General features: G+C 42.1%; 1 protein-coding gene across 6 annotated transcripts in view; it reads right to left on the minus strand.

Annotated features, from left to right (window-relative positions):
- Window positions 1–25,790, minus strand: part of ASPH (aspartate beta-hydroxylase) — a 221,653-nt gene that overhangs the window by 64,205 nt on the left and 131,658 nt on the right. For all 6 annotated transcript variants that reach the window (XM_077270552.1, XM_077270548.1, XM_077270549.1 and 3 more), the window contains 2 exons: window positions 19,069–19,104; window positions 535–620 (listed from right to left, as the gene is read on the minus strand). In XM_077270552.1, coding sequence (XP_077126667.1) covers window positions 535–620; window positions 19,069–19,104 — 122 coding nt within the window. The remainder of the gene's footprint in view (window positions 1–534; window positions 621–19,068; window positions 19,105–25,790) is intronic.

Below are 25,790 nucleotides of genomic sequence, written 5' to 3' on the forward strand. Positions count from 1 at the left end.
GGTGTGTGCACTGTTTATTGCGCTTCTGTCTCTTTCTACACTGCATGCCTTTCAGCGCATTTGGTTGCACCACCATTTAAATGTATAATGTATTGTTAGTGGTGCCGGCCTTCTTTCAATGTTGAACTCCCAAGACGTCCCTCTCTCCTCTACACTCATACGTTCCTCACCCATTTGCCTCCAAGACATCTTCTATGAATCCCCCATCCTCTGGAAATCAGTGTCTGAACACATCCTATTATCCACCACTGTCAGAACTTTCAGATGGAACTAGAAAACCCATCTCTTCAAGACAGCGTTCAGCCTACAATGACCCCACTACCGCCTCACCACCACCACAGCTGCCACAACTCCTTAACCCAATGTCTCCTTACCCATAATCCTCTCCATTCTGTACCAGTCTGTCATTGTTCGTTTGTTCACCGTATTTTATATTTGTATCTTGTATATATCCCCTTCTCATGTACAGCACCATGGAATCAATGGTGCTCTAAAAATAAATAATAATAATAATGTGATAAGAAAAAAACCTGCCTTTTTCCGTAGTTTCTCAGCAGCATCAAGTTCAGCCTTTATTGTTTTATCAAACTTGTTTAACAGCTTCGGCTTCTTTTTCTTGGCTGAAAAAAAATATAAACTAAGTTCATTTTGGATTCAACAGATTTTGCAACACAATTTTTGTATCTAAAGTGATTCATAATTTTATTGATAATTTGCTTAGTCATATATTAAATGAGCTTGAAGCTCTATTTTTCTAATTTAAAACTAAATGGTTAAAAGGTCACTGTCATTTCAACTTATTTTTATAATAAATAAAGCAAATATAAGAAAATTTATAATATATTTTATTACCAAAAATTCTTATTTCTCGACTTTTGCCAACAACTTCCCACAAGTTAATCATTCACACCGAAATACTGCTAAAATCCTTCATGTTGAAAACAAGAGGGACTGCCAAATTATATTTGCTTAGTGAAGTAGCATATATGGAAGGGAGAAAAGGTGGACAATGGAGGTGGTGACAGTAGTGCTGCTACTTTCTAGTCAGTGTTTTATCCCACTCCATTGCTAGATTCACAGCTACACTGCTTAGTTATTCAATATAATATCCTTCATTTTGCTGCTTCTGATCATATCCTACATAGAAACAGTAAATAGCCAGCAGAGCGAGATTAGGAGAATTTACATTAAATTTAACCATGAAATAATAGACAATAAGCTCCAAAGTTTACCCCAACATGGCAGCATGCAGATTGAATGTTCTTATTTTTCTCTACTTCTACAAAGCGGATATAAAATTCTGCATTTGAAAAGCAAAGAGCTGAATATTAAATAAAAATAAAATCAGTAAAAAATGTATGAGTTGGAAACAATATGTATTCACAAAGTTAATTTTAATCAACATTTAAATTAAGAGATCTTGGAATAATAATACAGCTCAGGCAAAATGTTGTTTGTCTGATTTTTCTCTTTATAGGTATATTTTTGAGTAAAATGTAAATTGTTCTTTTATTCTATGAACTTCTGACAACATGTCTCCAAATTTCCAAGCAATACATTTTGTATTTTTTTTCTGAAAATTAGAAATGGTCAAAATTAGGAAAAAAAACACAGTGCTTTCAGACCTCAAATAATGCAAAGAAAACAAGTTCATAATCATTTAGAAACAGCAATACTAATGTTCAGGAAGAGTTCAGAAATCAATATTTTGTGGAATAACCATGATTTTTAATCACAGCTTTCATGCGTCTTGGCATGCCTTCCACTAGTCGTTCACACTGCTTCTGGTGCAAAAATGTAAGCAGTTCTTCTTTGTTTGATGGCTTGTGACTATCCATCATCCTCTTGATTACATTCCAGAGGTTTTCAAAGGGGTTCAGGTCTGGAGATTGGGCTGCCCATGACAGGGCTTTGCCAGAGCTGTAAGTTCCATAATTGGATTAGTTTAAATAAATGTTCCTGTGCTGAGATAATCTTATAAATGTGCCCCTGCTGTGTCCTGTGTAATGTCTGTGTCTGACCGTACAGGAACATGGTCTGATCATACCACAGCTCCTGGGCAGGGGGAAAAGCAAAAGAGTATACAGACATTACAGCAAGGATCACAGCTGATTCTTTCTGTGTGGTAAAAAATTGCGTGTAAACAAGGCAGCAGCTACTTTAAAAATAAAATAATAACTATTTTCCACAGTACAGAGCCATGGGAGTACTTGTTCTTTAAGGAACAAGTTGTATTTTTGATCAATAGATACAGTGGAAATCAATGCCGGCTCATCCCAGCCATATGAAAAATCAAATACTCAAGAAGGAAATAGGTCCGGCACTCCAGATAGAAGCAGCATTTTATTTATATAGTTCAATATATGTAATCAGCACAATAGCTGCACTGCTGCTGACATGCTTCAGGGGTCCGAGCCCATAGTCATAGATTTTTTTTTATATAATAAAACAGCGATTCTGGCATTCTTTTTCTATTTTATGGTATTCACCATATGACATAAATAATGAGCTAGTTTTATAATATAGGTTATTACAGTTGCACCAGACAACATTATATATAAATATAGTCTTTTATATTAGTATTTTTCCCCACTATTTTTAGATGATACCTATATATTTTTCATGCGATCCTTTGGCTAGAAAGACATAGATAGATACACGCAAAATAATACAGTAGCACTCTGTAAGCACTAAGAGGTCTGAAAACATTGCATATATCATATTTGGATGTCATCACCGCTCTATAGAATATAAAATGAATGTATTTAGCACACAAATTGGCCAATTCGTGAGAGACCACCAGCCATGGCAAAGTGATGCTTCTTTGATCTGACCCTAAACAAAATATTTATCAAACATGCCTCTCCTGGACTAAAAAAAGGCTACAAATTTAAAGGGAAGTTAATAACCACCACCCCGGATATCATTTTTAGCCCCAGGATAAGAAGATATTTATGCTGCAATGTTAAAGGGATTGTCCGGGCTTTCTGTTTAATTTGTACCTACGAAGCAGAATGATGACAGCTTGTAATATACCCCCTGTCAGCATTCTGCATCGTCTCCTAGATATCACACTTAGCCATGTGACCAGCTCTCTCCTGATTCTGCAGGAGCTGGTCACACCCCCCACTAGAGACTAGTGTTTTCCTGTCTGGGAGAGATTGATCAAATTTACACAGCAGGCACCACCCATAGTTTCTGCCAGACCCTCCCCTTCCTCCTGCTCCAGCCTCCCTGTGCAGCACACAGTGCAAGGCAGCAGTGGCAGGACCACTGATTGGAGGAACCAGTAACCAGTCCAATCAGCTGTTAGCAGGGACAGACCATTGAACTAAATCATGGAGAATAAAGCTGAAAGTTGCTTTCTCCACCGCTCAATCTCACATGAAAGTCTTAAAGGGAACCTGTCACCCCCAAAATGGCTGGTGAGGTAAGCTCACAGGCATCATGGGCTTATCTAAAGCATTCTGTAATGCTGTAGATAAGCCCCCGATGTCACCTGAAAGAGGAGAAAAAGACGTTAGATTATACTCACCCAGGGGCGGTCCCGCTGCGGTCCGGTCGGATGGGTGTCTCCGGTCCGCTCCGGCGCCTCCCATCTTCGTTCCATGACGTCCTCTTCGGGTCTTTACGCCGCGGCTGCGGCGCAGGCGTACTTTGCCTGCCCTGTTGAGGGCAGAGCAAAGTACTGCAGTGCGCAGCCGCCAGAAAGGTCAGAGAGGCCCGGCGCCTGCGCACTGCAGTACTTTGCTCTGCCCTCAACAGGGCAGACAAAGTACGCCTGCGCCAGAGCCGCGGCGTAAAGACCCGAAGAGGACGTCATGGACCGAAGATGGGAGGCGCCGGAGCGGACCGAATACACCCATCCGACCGGACCACAGCGGGACCGCCCCTGGGTGAGTATAATCTAGCGTCTTTTTCTCCTCTTTCAGGTAACATCGGCGGCTTATCTACAGCATTACAGAATGCTGTAGATAAGCCCCTGATGCTGGTGAGCTTACCTCACCAGCCATTTTGGGGGTGACAGGTTCCCTTTAAGTTCCTGCTAGGACCTTTGGGTCACATGACAGTCTCATGTGACTGGAAGACAAAAATAAGAAGGTGCTGAACACCCAGTGCTCTCCTGAAACCTGCACCTGTGTGTGTCCGTCCATGTATCTATCCCATATCTATCATTCATTCCATCTATCCCTCTATTATATATTTATCCATCCATTTATTTATCTATCTATCTATCGATCTATGTATCCCTCTAATATCTATTCATCTATCTATCTATCTATCTATCTATCTATCTATCTATCTATCTATCTATCTATCAAAAAATGCTGGAACAACTCAAAGATAAAAGCACTCTGGGTGCAGAGCCTCCCATGCTTGGAATCCTTTCCTTGCAAGACAATGTTAAGATAGAAAGAAGATGCAGCACTCTAATACTTCTCTAAGTAAAAAAGGACTTTAATGGCCATGGTGGCAGGCAACATTTCGGCTACACTGAGCCTTTTTCAAGCAGTGATTAGGGTACACAGACAAGTATTTAAAAGGGTGTTACATTAAAACATGATTAACAAAATGTCATATAAATTCATCATATACATATTTCATACGCACTTTTTCCTGTGACTGGATCGTATAAAGTGACAGTGCAATAGTTCATAAAGTATTTTATACATGGTGAATATCATAAAGTGCTATTCATTTAAATTAGTCCATAATTAGTTCATGTGCTGAATATTAGAGAAGGGGCTCACACCATTGTAGCATAAACATTACCTCTCCATGCGCCGTACTCAGCGTCCTGATATGTCTGCGCACATCAGTGTCCAGAAGCTAATCCAAGGACATCAATGTTAGATACAAGATACTCGCGGCAGCCATCTTTATTAAGGTTTTAATCTGCCCATCGCTTCTTATTAGGGAATTTTCTTTTTTTCGCCAGTACCGGTAGCCAATGACATATTTAATGGTTGGGCCTTCATATATAATTTATATATATTGTGCCCATAATATGGAGTTGGCGGACATAGGATCATATCATCGAAGAATGTTTGAAACATCCAGGTTTTCCCATGGTTTCCAAAGACTGACACTCTGACCTGTAAAGGTTATGTTGTCTTCTTGGAATACCAACCATTCCTGATGAGTCTCCCTAACAGGGGACTCATTCGGGTAGCCTGGGTAGGGATGTCACATTCCGTTAAGAACATTCAATAATACTCTGAACATTAAAATAAAATGATTCCTTGCAGAATGTAGAATAACTGTAAGTAAGACCCACTACACCGGAAGTGCCGTTATTTATTTTAACTCATGTCAAAAAGAAGCATTTATATCTATATATGAAGCGATGGTCAAATTACAACCTTAATAAAGATGGAGGCCGTATCTCTCCTGCACTGCGCATGCGCAAGGAAATTGTAATGTAGCGATGGGCAGATTAAAACCTTAATAAAGATGGCTGCCGCGAGTATCTCGTATCTGTAATGTTGACGTCCTCGGATTAGCTTCTGGACACTGACGCGTGCAGACATGTGCAGTAGACATATCAGGATGCCGAGTACGGCACATGGAGAGGTAATGTTTATGATACAACGGTATGAGCCCCTTCTCTAATATTCAGCACATAAGCTAATTATGGGCTAATTTAAATGAATAACACTTTATGATCCAATGGACATATGTCCGCCCTGGGAGAAGAACAGCCTTTCATGCCGTGTACCATCCACAAAGCAGCGGTAGAGTAGAGAGATCAAATGGGACCCTGAAACTGAAAATCTAGAAAGCCATGGTTGAAACGGGCAAGCCAAGGACAGAATGCTTGCACCTTGCACTCTTCTCAATCAGGTATACTTCCAACAAAAAGACAGGTCTCAGCCCATATGAGTTGTTATTTGGGTCAGCCCTTAAGCTAGTGTTGTATTATCTACAGCAGCTCCACATACAACATGATAGGCTGTCTTCTTATGTTATTACACTTACAAAACGCTTGTCTAACATATGCTCTCGAGTTTACTATTCTCTTCCAGATCCAGATTATATTCTGCAGCCCTGGGTGGTGGTCAAAAGACACGTCAGAAGAGCCCTTGAACCTCGATTTGATGAACCCTTGCAAGTTCTGCTGACAACTGAGGTGGTCATAAAAGTTTGAGAGAAAGCTCAACTGGATCCACGCTCACACTGTAGGATGAAAGCTGAACCAAGAAAGCCACCGAGTTATGTGGACGCACACCCTGCGCCTTATCCTTTTTATTTTGAAGAATGGGGTGACATTTACCACTTTCTGGTTTAATACCTTAGACCATGTAATCAGTTATAAATTTGACCTGTGTAATATGGTCGCCTGCCCTATGGTGGAGTGGCAGCAAGGGAACACCTATAGACTAACCCAAATGTATATATGTGTCACCACCGCCAATACTGTGTATGGGTCTGATTGTGAGTCATGTTGTGTGGTGGGGTAGAACACTGGAGAAGACTGGGTCTACAACCCTCCGTAGTCAGAGAAAAGACAGACAGCAAGGGTAGAAACCTCCTTACAAGAATGACTCTGTGACAATCAGAATACGTGTCCAAATGTTGTACCTGTAGGGTCGCGTCTTGCTTGTAAGTCTGACAACTGTCTTCCATTAAATTGAACAATAAAGAACCCCACTGTTACGGACACAGGACTATATGTGATGGGCATAAATATCCAGGGGAACACTCACCGATTAGGACAATTTTATCTTAAGGCTATCAAAGACTGACCTATTCTAAATGAGATTGAGACCCCGCAACCAAATACTTCCAAAGACTCATTCCTGATGCCCTTCCCTATAAGCAACCAGGCAAACCCAATAGTTTTCTCTCGTTTAATTCAGTTATTTCCTGTTACAGAAGGAGAAAGTACGACAGAATGCAATCTGCTCCCGCAGTTGTATTTTCCCCCCATAAGCCATAAAAACGTAAAAGGCAAATGTAGTTAGCCCCTATCCTGGGAATTACACATGTTTCCAGAGTTTAACGGGTAAAACTGACCTAAAGCACTTAGGTTTCTTGTACTACAGTCCCACCACCATCACTAACTTGGTACGAGATCATGCCCTCCTGAATCAGATGGTAGCTAGGGCTGACTTGTGGTGAATGTGTGGAAATGGTGAGTTTTATCCAGTACTGACAGTGTGATGGGAGGGTACATGTGCTATTGTTAAATTTCTGATACCACTCCAGATTGTGACTCCAAATACAGAAGAGCTCCACGAATATGCAACGGAAAACCAGAGACAGCAGTATTCCTATGCTTTTTGACCCTCATGTGTACATTGATGCTTTTGGAGTCCCAAGAGGAGTACCAGATGAGTTCAAAAGCAGAGATTGAGCAGTAGCGGGATTAGAATCACTATTCCGCATCGTTACAGTGAGTAAAAATGTGGACTAGGTAAAATATATCTACTAAAACCAATTGTTGGATGCCAACTCTGACCAGCATATGAATGTGGCTTTTGTAAAATATCCTTGATTTTTGTGGTTTGTGTCTGTCTGATGTTGTGACAGACAGGCCAATCCGTAGAATCTGGTGAAGCGGTGTAGGAAGACCGACTTCCTCTATTAGGGGAGAGAATGTATCTAGGGGAGTATGTACATGGGCAATTTGGAAGGTGACATCAACCCCAATAGCACCACCCGACATGACACCGACCAGGCTAAGTGCAAAGAAAGAGGCTGAGTGATAGAATTAGCGCATCTTATGGATGCGCCATTTCTGCGGTGGTTGAGAGCTGATGTCTTTAGTCTGGTATGGTGCCAATATCCATGGTGCCTTCCCAGGCTATTATTATCAGCCCGGAGTTGTCTGATTATCTTTTGCTGATTATTGCCCAGTACCCCATTTTAAGAACCAGTGAAGGCTAAGTATGCAGCTGTGAGATGATATTAATAGTCTGGGAAGCTCCATGGGTATTAACCCCTTCTCAGGCTACAAACATCTGCCCCAGCTGTCTGATTTCCCTTTGCTGGTTAATAAAATGTCTAGCTTGAGAAAGGCTCACACATGGAGCCGAAACGTTGCATGATGAGCTATTAAATAGCATTTTTTCTACTTGAGATGGTGTGCTGCTTCCAATTTTTTCACTATATTTAAAGGACTGGTATGAACCTGGGGAGCTTTGCACCCAGTTTTGCTTGTGCTGCTTTTGTCTTTTTCTTTTTCTTTTTAGATAGATAGATAGATATACAGTACAGACCAAAAGTTTGGACACACCTTCTCATTTAAAGATTTTCTGTATTTTCATGACTATAAATATTGTAAATTCACACTGAAGGCATCAAAACTATGAATTAACACATGTGGAATTATATACTTAACAAAAAAGTGTGAAACAACTGAAAATATGTCTTATATTCTAGGTTATTCAAAGTAGCCACCTTTTGCTTTGACGACTGCTTTTAATACAATGGGCATTCTCTTGATGAGCTTCAAGAGGTAGTCACCGGAAATGGTTTTCACTTCACAGGTGTGCCCTGTCAGGTTTAATAAGTGGGATTTCTTGCCTTATAAATGGGGTTGGGACCATCAGTTGTTTTGAGCAGACGTCTGGTGGATACACAGCTGATAGTCCTACTGAATAGACTGTTAGAATTTGTATTATGGCAAGAAAAAAGCAGCTAAGTAAAGAAAAATTAGTGGCCATCATTACTTTAAGAAATGAAGGTCAGTCAGTCCGAAAAATTGGGAAAACTTTGAAAGTGTCCCCAAGTGCAGTTGCAAAAACCATCAAGCGCTACAAAGAAACTGGCTCACATGAGGACTGCCCCAGGAAAGGAAGATCAAGAGTCACTTCTGCTTCTGAGGATAAGTTTATCCGAGTCACCAGCCTCAGAAATTGCAGGTTAACAGAAGCTCAGATTAGAGACCAGGTCAATGCCACACAGAGTTCTAGCAGCAGACACATCTCTACAACAACTGTTAAGAGGAGACTTTGTGCAGCAGGCCTTCATGGTAAAATAGCTGCTAGGAAACCACTAAGGACAGGCAACAAGCTGAAGAGACTTGTTTGGGTTAAAGAAAACAAGAAATGGACATTAGACCAGTGGAAATCTGTGCTTTGGTCTGATGAGTCCAAATTTGAGTTCTTTGGTTCCAACCACCGTGTCTTTGTGCGATGCAGAAAAGGTGAACGGATGGACTCTACATGCCTGGATCCCACCGTGAAGCATGGAGGAGGAGGTGTGATGGTGTGGGGGTGCTTTGCTGGTGACACGGTTGAGGATTTACTCAAAACTGAAGGCATACTGAACCAGCATAGCTACCACAGCATCTTGAAGCGGCATGCTATTCCATCCAGTTTGCGTTTAGTTGGACCATCATTTATTTTTCAACAGGACAATGACCCCAAACACACCTCCAGGCTGTGTAAGGGCTATTTGACCAAGAAGGAGAGTGATGTGGTGCTACGCCAGATGACCTGGCCTCCACAGTCACCAGACCTGAACCCAATCGAGATGGTTTGGGGTGAGCTGGACCGCAGCGTGAAGGCAAAAGGGCCAACAAGTGCTAAGCATCTCTGGGAACTCCTTCAACATTGTTGGAAGACCATTTCCGGTGACTACCTCTTGAAGCTCATCAAGAGAATGCCAAGAGTGTGCAAAGCAGTCATCAAAGCAAAAGGTGGCTACTTTGAAGAACTTAGAATATAAGACATATTTTCAGTTGTTTCACACTTTTTTGTTAAGTATATAATTCCACATGTGCTAATTCATAGTTTTGATGCCTTCAGTGTGAATTTACAGTTTTCATAGTCATGAAAATACAGAAAAATCTTTAAATGAGAAGGTGTGTCCAAACTTTTGGTCTGTACTGTACAAAAATGAAGGTAGCACTTCCAAAATGGAAATTTAGAAAAATAGAATCGCCCACAGTGACGGCAACATTTCGGTCCAATTTAGGACCTTTCTCAAGCTTGAGAAAGGTCCTCAATTGGACCGAAACATTGTTGATACTTTGGGCTATTACATTTTTCCAATTTTCTATTTTGGGAGTGCTGCCTTCATTTTTGTATGTATACTGGAGGATTGGTTTATGCCTGCGAGGCTCTGCACCCCTGCCCCCTTTTTTTGCTGGTGCTGCCTTGATTTTTTCTAGAAAGAAAGGTAGATATTCATCACTACGAATTTAGTTTTTCCTGTCACCTCCATCCCTAACCATGAGGACACTCTAGAGAAAGCCAGGGTACAATAACACCAGAGAATGTCAACCAATGTAAGATCTGTGGTTCAGGTCCTATTGAAAGGTTAGGCAGTGGGGAGCTCTACCTCAGCTACCTGGGGCAAGGGATCTAAGGATAAAAAATATTGTTTATTTTTGCTGGTACCACTTTCGACAAGGCACCCCCATATAGGCACTGGACCTCCAGGGTCAAGGGGCTGCCGGTCCTATATCTCTCCATGGATACAATATTCTGCTACCTAAGGGAGAATGTTACAGTCCTTGCAAGCACAAAGTAGGAAACATAGAGATTACCGCTTCCTTTTGCCTAGCTGCCTAATTACCATTTAGTCTAATTAAGACGATTGAGGAGAACTACTAAAGAATAAAGTGAAGCTCTTTTTAATCTGACTTATTATTTGAGACCTAATTAGGAAATGTGTGCAAAAGCTAATAATTTAATGTCATTAAATATTGATTTTCTTTCTGCGATGGCTTAAATAAGCATATGTTAATTTCTTGATTACTAGTAATTCAACATTTATCTAGAATTATGTAAATAGCTAATTAGTGATGTGTAATTAAGTGTTCAGCTGATGAAGGCTGGGATGGTAAACCTCATCTTGTATAGCATGCATTGCAGGGGAACACAATGATGTAACCCACTATTCATGAAGGACAGTATATGATGGGACTTCATATTCCCAAAGACTTAAATCAAGACAATATTAAGATGTCTTTTCTTAGAGACAACGATCAAAAGTATCTCTACAACATAATGATATTAGTGCCCATATGTGAACTGCACGTGGGTCGTCTATGGGTACAGTATGATTGCTATTGAGCAGGATTTGAGCTCTAGGGTTGACCTATCGAAGTATCAAAGTATTCAGGCTAATAATGACCATACACGTAGTGCTCATTTTACATTACTATTTTACCCCTATAGTTGATAATGGACTAGGAAATCGCTCATTACATACATCCAATGTAAAAGAGAGTGTCCTTCTCACATCCTGGCCGGTATGAATTAATAAAATACTATTTAAAAAAAAAAATTAATGGTATATAAAAATATAGTTGGCTGGATTTTCCTAAACAGAGACATGAAGCATAAACATGGAGTATTATCTCCTTCTCTTGGAGACTGTAAGCCCATATGGGCAAGCTCCTCTCTCTCTCCCTACACCAGTCTGTTAGTCATTTAGTCACTTTTATACTTGTTTTCTACCATATGTTATGTACTTGTGTTATTGTGTTATATATTGTTGTATGCATTTTATACATACAGTACCTCCCAACTTTTAAAGAAGACAAAAGGGGCAACAAATGCGTCACGTATCTACCATCAGGCCGTCTGCTTAGTTTTCCTCCCTGCCCTCATTCCATCTCCTTAGCGTTCTTCTCTGCTGCCAGGCTGTTTCTTCAGCGTTCCTCTCTTCCCTCAGGCCATCTCCTCAGCATTCCTCCCTGCCCTCAGGCCATCTCAACGTTCCTCTCTGCATTCTGTCCGTCTTCTCAGTGTTTCTTTCAGCCACCAGGCCATCTCTTCAGCATTCCTTTCTGATCTCAGGCCATCTCCTTAGCGTTCCTCTCTGCCATCAGGCCGTCTCCTCAGTGTTCCTCGCTGCCCCCAGGCCATCTCCTCAGCATTCCCCTCTGCCCTCAGGTCATCTCCTTAGTGTTCCTCTCTGCGTTTTGGTCATCTTAATGTTTTTTTCTGCCATCAGGCCATCTCCTCAGCATTACTGTCTGACCTCAGGCTGCCTCCTCAGACTGCCTCCTTTGCACTCCTCTCTGCCATCAGGTTGTCTAGTCAGCTTTCCTCTCTGCCATCTTCTCAGCATTCCTCTCTGACCTCAGGTTGCCTCCTCAGCACTCCTCTCTGTCCTCAGTTTGTCTAGTCAGCTTTCCTCTCTGCCCTTCAAGCCATCTACTCAGCATTCTTCTGTTTCCTCAGGATCTCTCCTCAGCACTACGCTCTCTGCTCAGGCTATCTCTTCAGTGTTCCTCTATGCCCTAAGGCTAAGGCACGCTGCAGTGAACATCACTATATGCCCTGGACTAAGGGCACATCAGTATATCTTAAAAGGTGCTATCTGTATAGTTAAATGGAACCTGTCATGTCCCCAAATGCTACTAACCTGCAGATATGGGGCTAATCTGCAGGTTAATAATGTTACAAAGCTACATGCCACTGTCCTGAAAGCCCGGCTACCGGGAGGAAATGAACTTTATTCCACCTGGCAGCCTCCAGATTTCAGTCATAGAAGCGCTGCTTCAGTAACCCCTGAGTACATACTGACAGCCGGCTTTGTAGTGATGCATGGATGCGCCTCTATAACAGATGTTATATAAGGAATTTGATGCTGAATTTTTAAGATTTTTGAAAACATGATTTCTAGCCCCAAAGTGCATGTATTTAAGTAGAAAGAAAAAACAAAACTGTCCTGAAGGTAGACAACCTCTTTAAGACCTTCACACACATTACATGAAAATGGGCAGCTGCACGATCATTCATCAATAGACCCAAATATATTTCAGACTGGATTTTTGCAGTCGGTGAAGCAGACCGGGCTGACCATCGCCTGACAAAAATCCCATATGACCGTTGTTTTGAACGATAATGAACGTCTGGCAGTCATCAGGCCAAACAAATGACTCATAAAAACAGCTAATGTTATTCGTTGTGGTCAAAATCGGCCATTTTGGAAAACTTGTATTTATATGTGCACCTTCAGAGACAGAGAGAACTCTAGTCAAAGAAGTAGTCTGATGACTTTGAAACGCATTGACAATAAACTAATTTGAACTATCCTCATGGGTCCTTGGCCGGAAAATCAGAAGTGCAGAGTAAAAATCCGCTCTCCCAACACCTTGTCATGTTCTATATTTTCGTCGGTTATACAAGGCGGCCATACTGTAATCCTATAAGGTGAACACCTAATTGACACTTACCATTCTGTTTTACCTGGATAAGACTCTATTTATGTTTTTTCTAGCATCATTTGGATAAAGCAGACACATTTATCTAATTATTTTTAGCAGACATTTATTTCCTATGCGTATGTTAATGACATAGGTGGATATAAAATGTGGTGTAATGATGCTCCTTAGTTATCCAGGACCCGAAAATGTACTATATAAAAATGGCTCAGAGAAAGCTTGATTGCTGGGGCCACCTACTGGACACGTTAAGGTTTTAATCCTCGGTGAGGTATGGTGACGCGTTACTCCTGAATCACACATTTACATTGTGATTTACTAATCCTCATGAGCTTGGTCAGTGATAATGTATCGCATAGGTCCTCAGGGACGAGATCGTCATCAAAGCCAACCACAGCTATTACAGAACCTCCTGATTCCTGGACATCTGCTCAGCATATTTGTAACATGTGTTTACCATGTACCAGCGCATCACAATTTAACAACAGAAAAAAATGTCTAGAGAGAATGGACCCCACCAGTAATGATATTTCTAAAATTATTTAGCCTCTATGGGGGTGCACATACCAATGTGCTTCATTGGTTGCTATTAAGTGAGTGTTCGTCCAACGAGTCAGGAGGGTTCATAATTAGCACCCGGCTCGTGCTTCTGAATACCCGAAATCAGACAACAGACCAGTTTGCATGATACTAAAATTCCTTTTAACATTCAATTGGCCCAAAATCATACAGTCAGCCATAAAGCAAGACGAGCATGTCTGTGCCATTCTTTTCCATAAAGCTGGAATTAAAGGGGTTGTCCATCCACTACTGCACAACTCCAGTTTAATCACATCAGGACCCAAATTAAAATAAAAGCAATGTATACTCATCTCCTACAGCGGTGCCTTTCCAGTGATATCTGCTGAGTTTCCTAAGATGTCCTGAAACTTCTTTTTTGTTTCCAGAGCACTTGCTTAGTCATTTTTGACCACTGACGCTTTTTTGAGCGCTTCTCAATAGTTTTTGAGTTGACTTTTGTACTGGCATTTTATTATGTTTATTATATTTTTATCTTCTCCGTTCAACAAAGTAGAAAACACTATAGTCCATGAGCCAAGAACCAAATTTGACGATATCGGTACCAAGCGGAGTGACTAATTCTCTTTGGTATTTTTAGGTAGATGCATGTCTGTAGTTTATTTTTTGATATGATAGCCCTTACATATACGTAGCTTATTAACCCCTTCAGCCCTAGGCCTATTTGTACCCAAGTGCCTAAGCCAATCTGACCTGTGCCACTTCATGGGCTAATAACTTTGGAACGCTTTCACCTATCCAAGCCATTCTGAGATTGTTTTCTCGTGACATATTGTACTTCACGTCAGTGCTAAATGGGAGTCAATATATTTTACCTTTCTATATAAAAAAATGCTAAATATTCGGAAATTTTGGAAAAATCGGCAATTTTTTAACTTTGAAATTCTCTGCTTTTTACAAAAATACTGATACCCCCCATAATAGTTATTAATTTACACTCCCCACATGTTTACTTCATATTGGCATCATTTTGAAAATGAAACCTTATTGTTTTACGACGTAATAGGGCTTATAGTTTTATGCGCAATTTTTCACATTTACAGCAAAACCCACTTTTCAAAGGACCAAGTCACTTCTGAAGTCACTTTAAGGGGCTTACATAACAGAAACCACCCATAAATTACCCCATTTTGCAAACTACACCCCTCAAGCTGTTCAAAACTCATTTTTAAAAACTGTTAACCCTTTAGGTGTTCCACAGGAATTTTAGCATGAGCCAAGAACCAAATATGACGATATCGGTACCACCCGGAGTGACTAGATGTAGTATTTGTAACAAAATTTAATCCAAGTTATGTAAATACACACTGAACATGTCATGTGCATATATATATATATATATATATATATATATATATATATATAATATATATATGTTACTCCATAATATCTTCAACATCGGACTCTGAATCTGACTGTTGTTCTACTGGCTCGTCTTCAGTACCCTTGTTCTGGCATGTCTGTAATCTGCACATGTCTGTGCACTTCAGGCCATTGCTGAGGCAAGTACACTGAGGAAGTTCACATGACCGCACACACTTGCAGGACAGTAGCTGTATAATAGCTTCTGGTGCTGGTGCCCCTTGCATCCACTTGACAACAAGCTTTCCGTCGTTATCTATCATCCAACCGCAGTCTGTTGGGTTTGCAACCCATGGCTGGCTCTGCAGACTTCTCCTCCAGATCGCAGCCTGGTAGTTTGCACGCAGTGCATGCATGAAAAGGCAGTCCTGGCAAGGAGGGAGTTGACTTGACTCTACCACTCCACGTCTGGCACAGAACAGCTGATAACGGAGCCTGTTTACCTCAGTTGTTTGGGTAGTTGGCAGGTACATGTGGCAGGTGATTTCCTGTAACTTCTCAAAAAGTTCGGTAGACACTTCCCATGAACGACCAACTTCCTGAAAGGCATCCTGGTATGTCTTGTTCATCTTCAACTGCTTGAGTGTCGTCATCTTCCCACGGCCAGCGAATGCACTGACGGTGTCACAGCCTGTAAATGCATGCATACCAATCAATGAATCACATACGCTGCCTCCCAATGTTCGGCTCAGAGTGGTGATATCCAGGAATCTTGTCCGGTTCTGTGTACCGCATTTCTGGAACAGGTGGGATGGGATTTTGTGGCACATGCCCAGACACAGGACCATGACATCAGTATCCTCCGAAGTGATGATGACCGACTTGTAACCAGATTCTGCTGCATGAAGAGCATGGAGAAGGAGGCGTGTGTCTGCTTCTTCTTGATTTGACTTAAGGTCAGCAGCCTCTTCCCACTGTTCTTTGGTGATCTTAAAGCAGAGCTGCTCACATGTGACATACAGCTCCTTCTCCTCAAGCTTCTCCCTGTGGTGTTTCGCCTTCCATTCTTCTACCAGAAACTTTATGAGACTTGCCTTGTTGGAGGAACTACTTAGAAGCTTTTTCCACTGCTGGATGTTGTGCCCATGTTGAATGTTCTTGAAATGGATCCCTGTGCCTTCATATCTGTTGACTCTTTCTGTATCTTTGATGGATGTCTCCTTGTAGACGTCAAAGACAATATCAATGCGCTTGCTCTTAGCACCCTCATGGATAGCGCGACTCATTGCTGTGCCTGCTAGCTGGCCAAATGTTGCATTGTTTCCCTTCAGTTTCTGAACCAGGCTCATCCCATCAATGATGGTTGCAGAGGGCTCGGGGATCACTTCTGCAGGACGAGCATTCCTCTCCAACTCCCTTGCGAGGGCAGCCTTGTTGGTCTTGCGGATAGACCCATCACCATTGGCAAGTGCCCATGGCAATGGACCCAGGGGATGAGTCAAGACATCACTCATTTGTAGCTTTCTGTTCTCAGCTACAAGTATCATCTGGCCAAATAGGTTTCTGTCAGCCTTCAAAATTACCTCCTTGCCAAGACCTTGTCTGCGTGTCTTCATTTGGATGTTAGAGAACGTTTTAAGTTTGTTCTTCGTCATCTTGTCATGAAACAATGTAGTTGGCTTATCGGTACCCAAACGCTCATCCTTGAATGTTTGATATGCATCCTCTCCTATACTGTATGCCCCTTGAAGGTCTTTGGCTACATCTGGTGGTGCTACAGTCGCTGTTGACAAACTGATAAGTTCACCATTATGCTCTTTGTTGAAGGGGTTCACCCAACCTGTCTCCAGCAGTTGAACGAAAGATTGGACATCGGCTTCATCTCTTCTAATCCTAGACACCTGTAGGTCTGAATGGCTGAAGTCAGTATATTGTTGGCCTACCAGGGCCCTCAGCTGCCTCAAGTACATACTGCGGTACTCTGATGTCAGGTAGAACCTGGAAACAGCTCCAACTTTGAGGCTGAAGCCTTTTGTGCCCCCTGGTGTCTGGGTGTCTTTGTTGATTGTCTCTTCAATGGTCTGGTCCACAGGAATTCGTCCAAAAGGATTCTTGCTACCGATCTGGACCGAAAAGCCACCTTGCATGAAGTATTCATGGACCTCTGGGTGTTCTATGGGCAGCCGAGACATTGTGGCATAGTAATAGGTTAGGTATCGGGCATAGTTGACCTTGTCATAGGCAAAACACCATGGTATCATCTGTCGGATTGCTCCTAGGTGAAGCATCCAGTTGCCTTCTCTTGAAGCTCGAACCAGGGCCAGCATGGTCTCGACCATGTCCAAGTATGACATCCAGAATGCTGAGAGTTGTTCATTTCTGAGGGTCTCAAGATAAACTTTTTCCATTTTCTCAACCAAGTGTTTCCAACTACTGTGAAACACTGGTTGGGTCAAAGTGGTCACTATACCCCCTAAAAGATTCCTTGGGGGTGTAGTTTCCAAAATAGGGTCACTTTTTGGGGTTTCCACTGTGGGGGTACCTCAGGCAGCCTTCAAATGTGACATGGCCCCCTAGATTTCTTCCAGTGAATCCGCCACCCAAAAACCACATAGCGCTCCTTCCGTGTTGAGCTGTGCTGTGTGCCCATACTTTAGTTTACGAGTACATGTGGGGTGTTTCTATAAACTGCAGAATTAGGGTAACCAAGTTTGGGTTTGCCGTTAACCCTTGCTAGGTTGCAGGTAAAATTGGATTACAATGTAATATCTGGAAAAAAAATGAAATTTTGAAATTTCGCCTTCATTCTGCTAAAATTCCTGTGGAACACCTAAAGGGTTAACAGTTTTTAAAAATGAGTTTTGAACAGCTTGAGGGGTGTAGTTTGCAAAATGGGGTAATTTATGGGTGGTTTCTGTTATGTAAGCCCCTTAAAGTGACTTCAGAAGTGACTTGGTCCTTTGAAAAGTGGGTTTTGCTGTAAATGTGAAAAATTGCGCATAAAACTATAAGCCCTATTACGTCGTAAAACAATAAGGTTTCATTTTCAAAATGATGCCAATATGAAGTAAACATGTGGGGAGTGTAAATTAATAACTATTATGGGGGGTATCAGTATTTTTGTAAAAAGCAGAGAATTTCAAAGTTAAAAAATTGCCGATTTTTCCAAAATTTCCGAATATTTAGCATTTTTTTATATAGAAAGGTAAAATATATTGACTCCCATTTAGCACTGACGTGAAGTACAATATGTCACGAGAAAACAATCTCAGAATGGCTTGGATAGGTGAAAGCGTTCCAAAGTTATTAGCCCATGAAGTGGCACAGGTCAGATTGGCTTAGGCACTTGGGTACAAATAGGCCTAGGGCTGAAGGGGTTAATAAGCTACGTATATGTAAGGGCTATCATATCAAAAAATAAACTACAGACATGCATCTACCTAAAAATACCAAAGAAAATTAGTCACTCCGGGTGGTACCGATATCTGGCCCGGCTCATGGACTACTAGAAGTTTCTGCAGTGAAAATGCCCCAAAAGATGCCCGGTAATCTTCTGGGTGTTTTTTGAGTCTCGACATTGACTTCTACTGTAAAGTTCAGAGTGTTTTTCGAGCGGAAGACACCCGAAGAATGGTCAAGTCACTTATTTTAACCATTCTGTGTTAAAACATGTTTAAAGGCCTGGACATGTGCACAGCAAGTACTTTTACATAGAAATGCATCTTCATATTCATTCCTTTGAGCGTTCTCCCGAGGACCATTGTCAGGAGGGTTTTGGGGCGAACCTGCCTAAAAGAGACGTTACCTGCACGACTACTGGGATAAAGCGTTTATGATTATGTACCTTCGTAACTGTAATAAACTAAGTCTCACATCAATGTGCAACACTTGTGGGGAAAATAACCTGTCCATATGGTAAATAGCACACAAATCATCCTAAATCTACAAGTAAAGAATGCATCTAAGTATAGCACAATCTGTGATTATCTGTCATTTGTTATTCCTTACAATTGTGAACACAGAAAACAGATACATTATTCATGAAGAAATCCTTCTACCTTTCTCCTTTTTCTCTTGTGACGATGATTCACTTCCTAGAAAAGAAAAAAATACAAGAACATGATGAAAAAAACCTGCACAAGGCTGAATTCACACACAAGTTTTTCTTGCTATGCAAGCTTCTGAACAAACGATCTATCTGACCGGGAAGCCTTGTCAGCAAAGGAGTGCACTGTCATTGTGCACATTGCGCAGAGACTAGCCCAGCCCCTGAGGACAGTTTGTTTGAGTATCCCAGCATGCACTGGGATTCTCAAAAAAAGGGTTATCAAAAAGGAAGTTGTAAAAAAGATAAGTAGCTAGGGAAAGATAGGGAAGAATTACTTCTAGTGTATTAGAAAATAGTTTAGATTATGGCAGTAAATAGATAGCGATTTATGATGAAAATTACTTTGGATTTTGGACCACACCTTTCAGCACTAAACAATTCACAATTGAAAGGCTAGTTTCACACATCGGGTTTTCGCCGTCAGGCTGAATCCGGCGAATTTTGAAAAAAACGGATCCATCGGAAATTGTGAAAAACTGATGTGATGGATCAGTTTTTTAGCCGGATCCGAGTTTGTGAATCTGCTGGCTATTTTGGATTCTGGGGAGGAGAGAGAGAGATCTGTTTTTTTCAAAATTCTCCAGATTGTGCCTTATGGCAAGAAACTGATGTGTGAAAGCAGCCTTAGATCAGCAGTAATGAGCCGGCAGGAGAGCGCACTGTCAATGTGCAGTGTCAGAATACCTAGTGTGCAGAGACCAGTGCCACCCATTCGCAGGGACAGCAATGATTTCGGTAAGCCAGGTATGTGTCTTACAATGCGCACTGACAGTCCACTCCTGCAGTGACTAGCCTTGCCCCTGAAACAAGTGTCATTGGCGATGCTTCATTTCGGGTAGAGGCTGCGACAGTGATCGCAGCCACTGCACCCTGAGGACACTTTGAGTATCCCGTTATGCACTGGAATTCTCAAACAAAGTGCCATCAAAGAGGAAATAGTAAATAAAAAATAGAAAAGCAGATAGATAGTATAGTTATTTTTTAATTAAAGTATATTAGAAAATAGTTTAGAATATGGCATTAAATAGATAGGGGATTTAGGATGAAAACAAATTTGGATTTCGGACCACCTCTTTAAAATTTTTGTCTAGTCAAAAATGTTCGTAAGCTGCGCCCAATCTCAGCACACTGGACAGGACTGATGCAGAGGTAACTGTAAGCCCAAAGCCTCTTATGCATAGGGGAACTTTGAGAGAAGCTTTAGGCATTGAACAGTTCCTTAAAGAAAACCTATCACCTCAAGAAACACTGTTTACCTGCAGATTAACCCTGTACTTGCAGGTAAAGTGTTAAAATCCTGCTATACTGGAAGCATGTTGCAGGGAGAATATAAAATTATATCCTCCCTGTAGTCGCTCTCTTCCAGTCATCGGGGACGGTGACGGGAGCTGTCACAGTCACCACTCACTATACCGTGAACACAGCTGTAATCACTCCCTGGGACACTGATTGACAGTCAGCTCTGTATATACACACTGCACACAAACCCTGCGGAGCAGCTGTTAACCAATGTTCCAGGTTGACTGTACCAGCTCCCTACACCACCCAAATAACTCAAAGCAAGTGGCTGCAGGGAAAATATAAGTTCATTTTTTCCCTGTAGCTGTGCTTCCTGTGTTACAGGTAGGCAGGTTTTTAACGCTATTTACCTACAGATTAACCCTATATCTACTGTACATGTAAATATCAATTCTGGAGGTGACAGGCTCCCTTTAAGTCATATGATCTTCACAGGTAAATATCAGTAGAAAGGATCTTGCTGTAGACCTTGATGACTTTCATAATCGCACCATCATTGGATGCCACCTTTACAAGTCTGATCTTTTTTGCTAGAGTTGCCATGGACAACTGTGTATGTCAGAGGTGTCAAACTGCATTCCTCGAGGGCTGCCAACAGGTCATGTTTTCAGGATTTCCTTGTATTGCACAGGTGATTATTTATTCACCTGCACAGAATGATTCCAGCACCTTGTGGAATGCTAAGGAAATCCTGAAAACATGACCTGTTGGCGGCCCTCGAGGAATGCAGTTTGACCCCTCTGGTGTATGCGATTGTCAGACTGGAGTCACACTAGCGTATAAAAAAAGGCCCAGTGTTGATTCAGTAAAGTAGGACAAGTGTCATGTGATTACAATGGGATTTTTCTCACCTAGCATCCATATGTCATGTGTATGCAATCCATATGCAATGCGATTTTAACAACATTTTTTACATACAGAAATTCTCTGTCATTTAAAGTTAGTTTCCTAACTAATAAAGCAATCTTATGTACAGATATGGATAGAAAACACCCCAAAGGTATGACCTGGGGTATAAATTGGTGTGCATGTAGCTTGTAAGAGCACGTTCACACCAGCCGCTAAACAGAAAAAAACAAAACAGAAACATAATGATTGAATACCCTGCAGTAAATAAGCAGCATATTGCATGAAAATAATATGCGGTACTTGGTTAACATGTTTTTTGATAAAAAAAAAATGCGAAAGCCATCCCAACTCTTCCCGGTGACCGTAACTGGGACAGTCCTAACTCTAATATTAAAAACCTTACCCGTTTGTCAAGTGACATGCATGTAGATAAAATATACAGATGCTTTTCACAAAATTAGAATATCATCAAAAAGTTCAATTATTTCAGTTCTTCAATACGAAAAGTGAAACTTATATAGAGACATTACAAACAGAATGATCCATTTCAAGTGTTTATTTCTGTTAATGTTGATGATTATGGCTTACAGCCAATGAAAACCCAAAAGTCTTTTTCTCAGTAAATTAGAATACTTTATAATACCAACTTGAAAAATTATTTTAAAATCCGAAATGTTGTCCTACTGAAATGTGTGTTCAGTAAATGCACTCAATACTTGGTCAGGGCTCCTTTTGCATCAATTACTGCATCAATGCGGCGTGGCATAGAGGCGATCACTGAGATTAGCAGCTGTGCCCGAGTAGACAGTGTCAGCACTTAGCTCTCTGACTGACTGCATCGGAGACACTGGGATCATCAGAGGAGACTCAGTACTGGACCCGGGACGGTGAGTAGAGTTTATTTTAAAACCAAACTGTACCCTAGAACTGTAAATCCCCCTTAAATTAATACTTGCTTGCGGTTCCAATTTCTGAGACTTCCTGGAAGCCCTTATTGTCTTTGCACTTCTTACTCCATCTAGACCGATCAGTGACCCAAAAAGCCATTACAGCCGCTACTTGAATTGGTAACGTCAGTCACTGCTGAGAAGTTGCATGTCCATTCAGATAGCGCAGGAAGTACAGGGACTGGCTGGGGACTAGGTAAACTTTAGAACAGAAGATTGGTAAGGTATTACTTTCATTACAGCATTCTAAATGGAATTCAAAAGCTTTTGAGTAGCTAAGTGATCGTTTTAGGATACAGTTCAGATATTGCCAGTGGGCATCAGTGTCCGAGTGGTTAGCACTCTTGCCTTGAAGTGTTGGGGTCCTGGGTCTAATCTGAGAAGGGGTTATAGCTGCATGGAATTTGTTCCCCGAGTCTGCATGTGCTTCTGCCACGTACTTTGCCTCCCACCATGAGGTTATTCAGTTTCCTATGAAATTGACCCTAGTGGAGTCTGGGAAATAAACACATGGTGGCCAGTGGCCCATCTGTCTTTGTTTCACCTCTATATAAGGTTGGTTTTCAAACATCTGCCTGGATCATAATATCCCTTGTCCCACCCCAACCGCCTGGTCTGCCAGTTCCAGTCAGGAGACCCAACAGTCGGACTGTGCATTGTGATCAGAGCACATTACATGTTTCATAGATGTGTAAAACTGGCCTCTGGTCATTAGTAGCGCTCTATTTCTGTCCATATATAGGCTAACTCTTAGCTAGACCCATATTGCCAGTATACAGATGTTGGGTACGTCAGTTTATATAGGTGATATTTACCTCATTTATTGTTCTCAGATCTTATTGCTTGCCAACTAAGATCCATTATGACAAGTAGCCTGACACACGCCTCCTGTCCCATGATTGGTTTAGGCTGCTGCTTTCACTCTCCCCTGCAGTTCTACTTTCTCAGAGATGGACTTAGGTATAGCCAATCACAAGCTCACCAGATGGTCAGAACTTGGAGATCTGGTCGAGTGATAATAACATACAGTATGTGCTCTAGTTTAGATATAGCAATAAATATAACAAACATGGAGGTTGAGATTTCTACAACTCCGACAAGCACTCAAGACATAACTTTTTAGGGTTCAACATAATATTTCTTCTTACATTCTCATAGGAGTTCTTCATAGCCAAGGGCCCAATCATTAGGAAATGTTCACTTAGCTCTTCGTTGGCAGAGAAGAGGTGAGATGACTCTTTCCTCCCTTACAAATGAGGAAATGGAGGCACTAAAATCCCTGAAGCACGTTTCACCATGGGTTAATAATAGAATAATTCAACTTAATATATTACATCAATGCTACCTAAAGGGGTTTTGCCATGAACAAAGTGAATTTTAAAGTTGATTTTAACCAGCAGCACGTTTGGCTCTACTAATAAATCACAGACTGCACATGAGTGAACAATGTGATGCAGCAGCAAAAAAGGCAAACACAGTTCTGGGATATATTAGGCCACATGCACACATTGCGGACAGTGGTGGGGATTTTTCCAGACTGATTTTGGCAAACCGAACTGCGGATTCCTGCGGAATTACAGCAATTTTTTTGCAGATTTTGTGTGGATTCCACCTGCGGTTTTACACCTGCGGATTCCAATTATGGAGCAGGTGTAAACCGCTGCGGAATCCGCACAAAGAATTGACATGCTGCGGAATAAACAACGCTACATTTCCGCACGTTTTTTTCCATAGCATGTGCACTGTTTTCCATAGATTTACATGGTACTGTAAACTCAGGGAAAACTGCTGCCAATCCGCTGCAGATCCGCAGCAAAATCTGCAACATGTGCACATAGCCTTAAGAGAAGCATAGTCTAGATCATGTGAAGTAATTATCCCCCTCTACTGCTCCTTAGTCAGATCTCATCTGGAATACTGTGTCCAGTTCTGGTCACCACATTTTAAGACATTGAAAAACTAGAGGAAGTTCAGGGAAGAGCTACCAAGATGGTGAGAGGACTGCAAAGTATGTCCTACGAGGAACGGTTAAAGGATCTGGGAATGATTGGCTTGCAAAAAAGAAGGCCAATATAAGAATTAATATCAGTCTACAAATCTCTGAAGGGATGTCACACTGTAGAGGTAACATCCTTATTATTTGCACATGGAAACGTGAAAAGCAATGCAATGAAAATGAAAGGGAGAAGATGCATATTAGAAAAAACTTTTTGACAGAGAGGGTGATGAATGGGTGGAACAGGCTGCCACGAGAGATGAGGAGTTCTCCTTCAAAGGAAGTCTTCACATAGAGGCTGGTCTGACAACTGTCTGAGCTGGTTTAGTGAATACTGGGCTGCAAGGAGCAGGGGGTTAGACACGATCACCCTTGAGGTCCCTTCCAACTTTAACACTCTATGATTGAATAGATCTTTGAATCATAATGAAAAAATGTGTTCCTGTGCCGAGATAATCTTATAAATGTGCCCCTGCTGTGTACTGTGCAATGGCCATGTCTGACCGTACACAGGGCCGTATTTGCTATTTGCCACTAGGCACGTGAGGGCGCCAGGATGCGAGGGGCGGCACCTGAGCATGTTTTTTTTTTTTTTTTTAAAGTCTGGGGTCACCGCCTACCTCCCTCCCCCCTCCTTGAAGACGACATACTCACCCTCCTCCAGCGGTGCCTGCAGCTCCGAGGGTCTCAGCGCCAGCAGCTCATCCTGTGCTCAGCGGTCACGTGGTACTGCTCATTAAGGTGAATATTGACGCATATTCATGACCTTAATGAGCGGTACCACATGACCGCTCACATAGGGAGAAGCTGCCAAGCCGGCAGTCGGGACAGAGATGCAGGGAGTCCGTTCAGCATGCTGTGGTGAGGGCAAGTATGACGGCCGGGGAGGATGAAGGATGGGGGAGAATGAAGGAGGACTGCGTAGGATGAAGGACGGGGGAGGAAGGGGGAGCCACACATACAAGGATGGGGGGGTGCAGAGCCATGCATACAAGGATGGGAGGGGGGAGCAGAGCCACACATACAAGGATGGGAGGGGGGAGCAGTGCCACGCATACAAGGATGGGAGGGGGCGAGCAGAGCCACGCATACAAGGATGGGAAGGGGGGAGCAGAGCCACGCATACAAGGATGGGAAGGGGGGAGCAGAGCCACGCATACAAGGATGGGAAGGGGGGAGCAGAGCCACGCATACAAGAATAGGAGGGGGGAGCAGAGCCACGCATACAAGGATGGGAAGGGGGAGCAGAGCCACGCATACAAGGATGGGAGGGGGAGCAGAGCCACACATACAAGGATGGGACAGGGGGAGCCATGCATACAAGATGGGACTGGGGAGCCATGCATATAACAGGGGGAGCCACAGAGCACAACAAGAGGGGGGAGCCACACATGATGCACATGAGGGGACAATGTATACCCGGCTTATACTCGAGTCAATAAGCTTACCCAGTTTTTCGTGGCAAAATTAGGTGCCTCGGCTTATATATTCGTTCAGTTTACACAGTGTGTTAATTGTGTGTCCTTTAGCTGGGGTTAACAATCTGATGTTTATATCTAAAGTGTGTGAGCACCTTTAGCA

Source organism: Ranitomeya variabilis, chromosome 6 (assembly GCF_051348905.1).
Source record: "Ranitomeya variabilis isolate aRanVar5 chromosome 6, aRanVar5.hap1, whole genome shotgun sequence".
NCBI lineage: Eukaryota > Metazoa > Chordata > Amphibia > Anura > Dendrobatidae > Ranitomeya > Ranitomeya variabilis.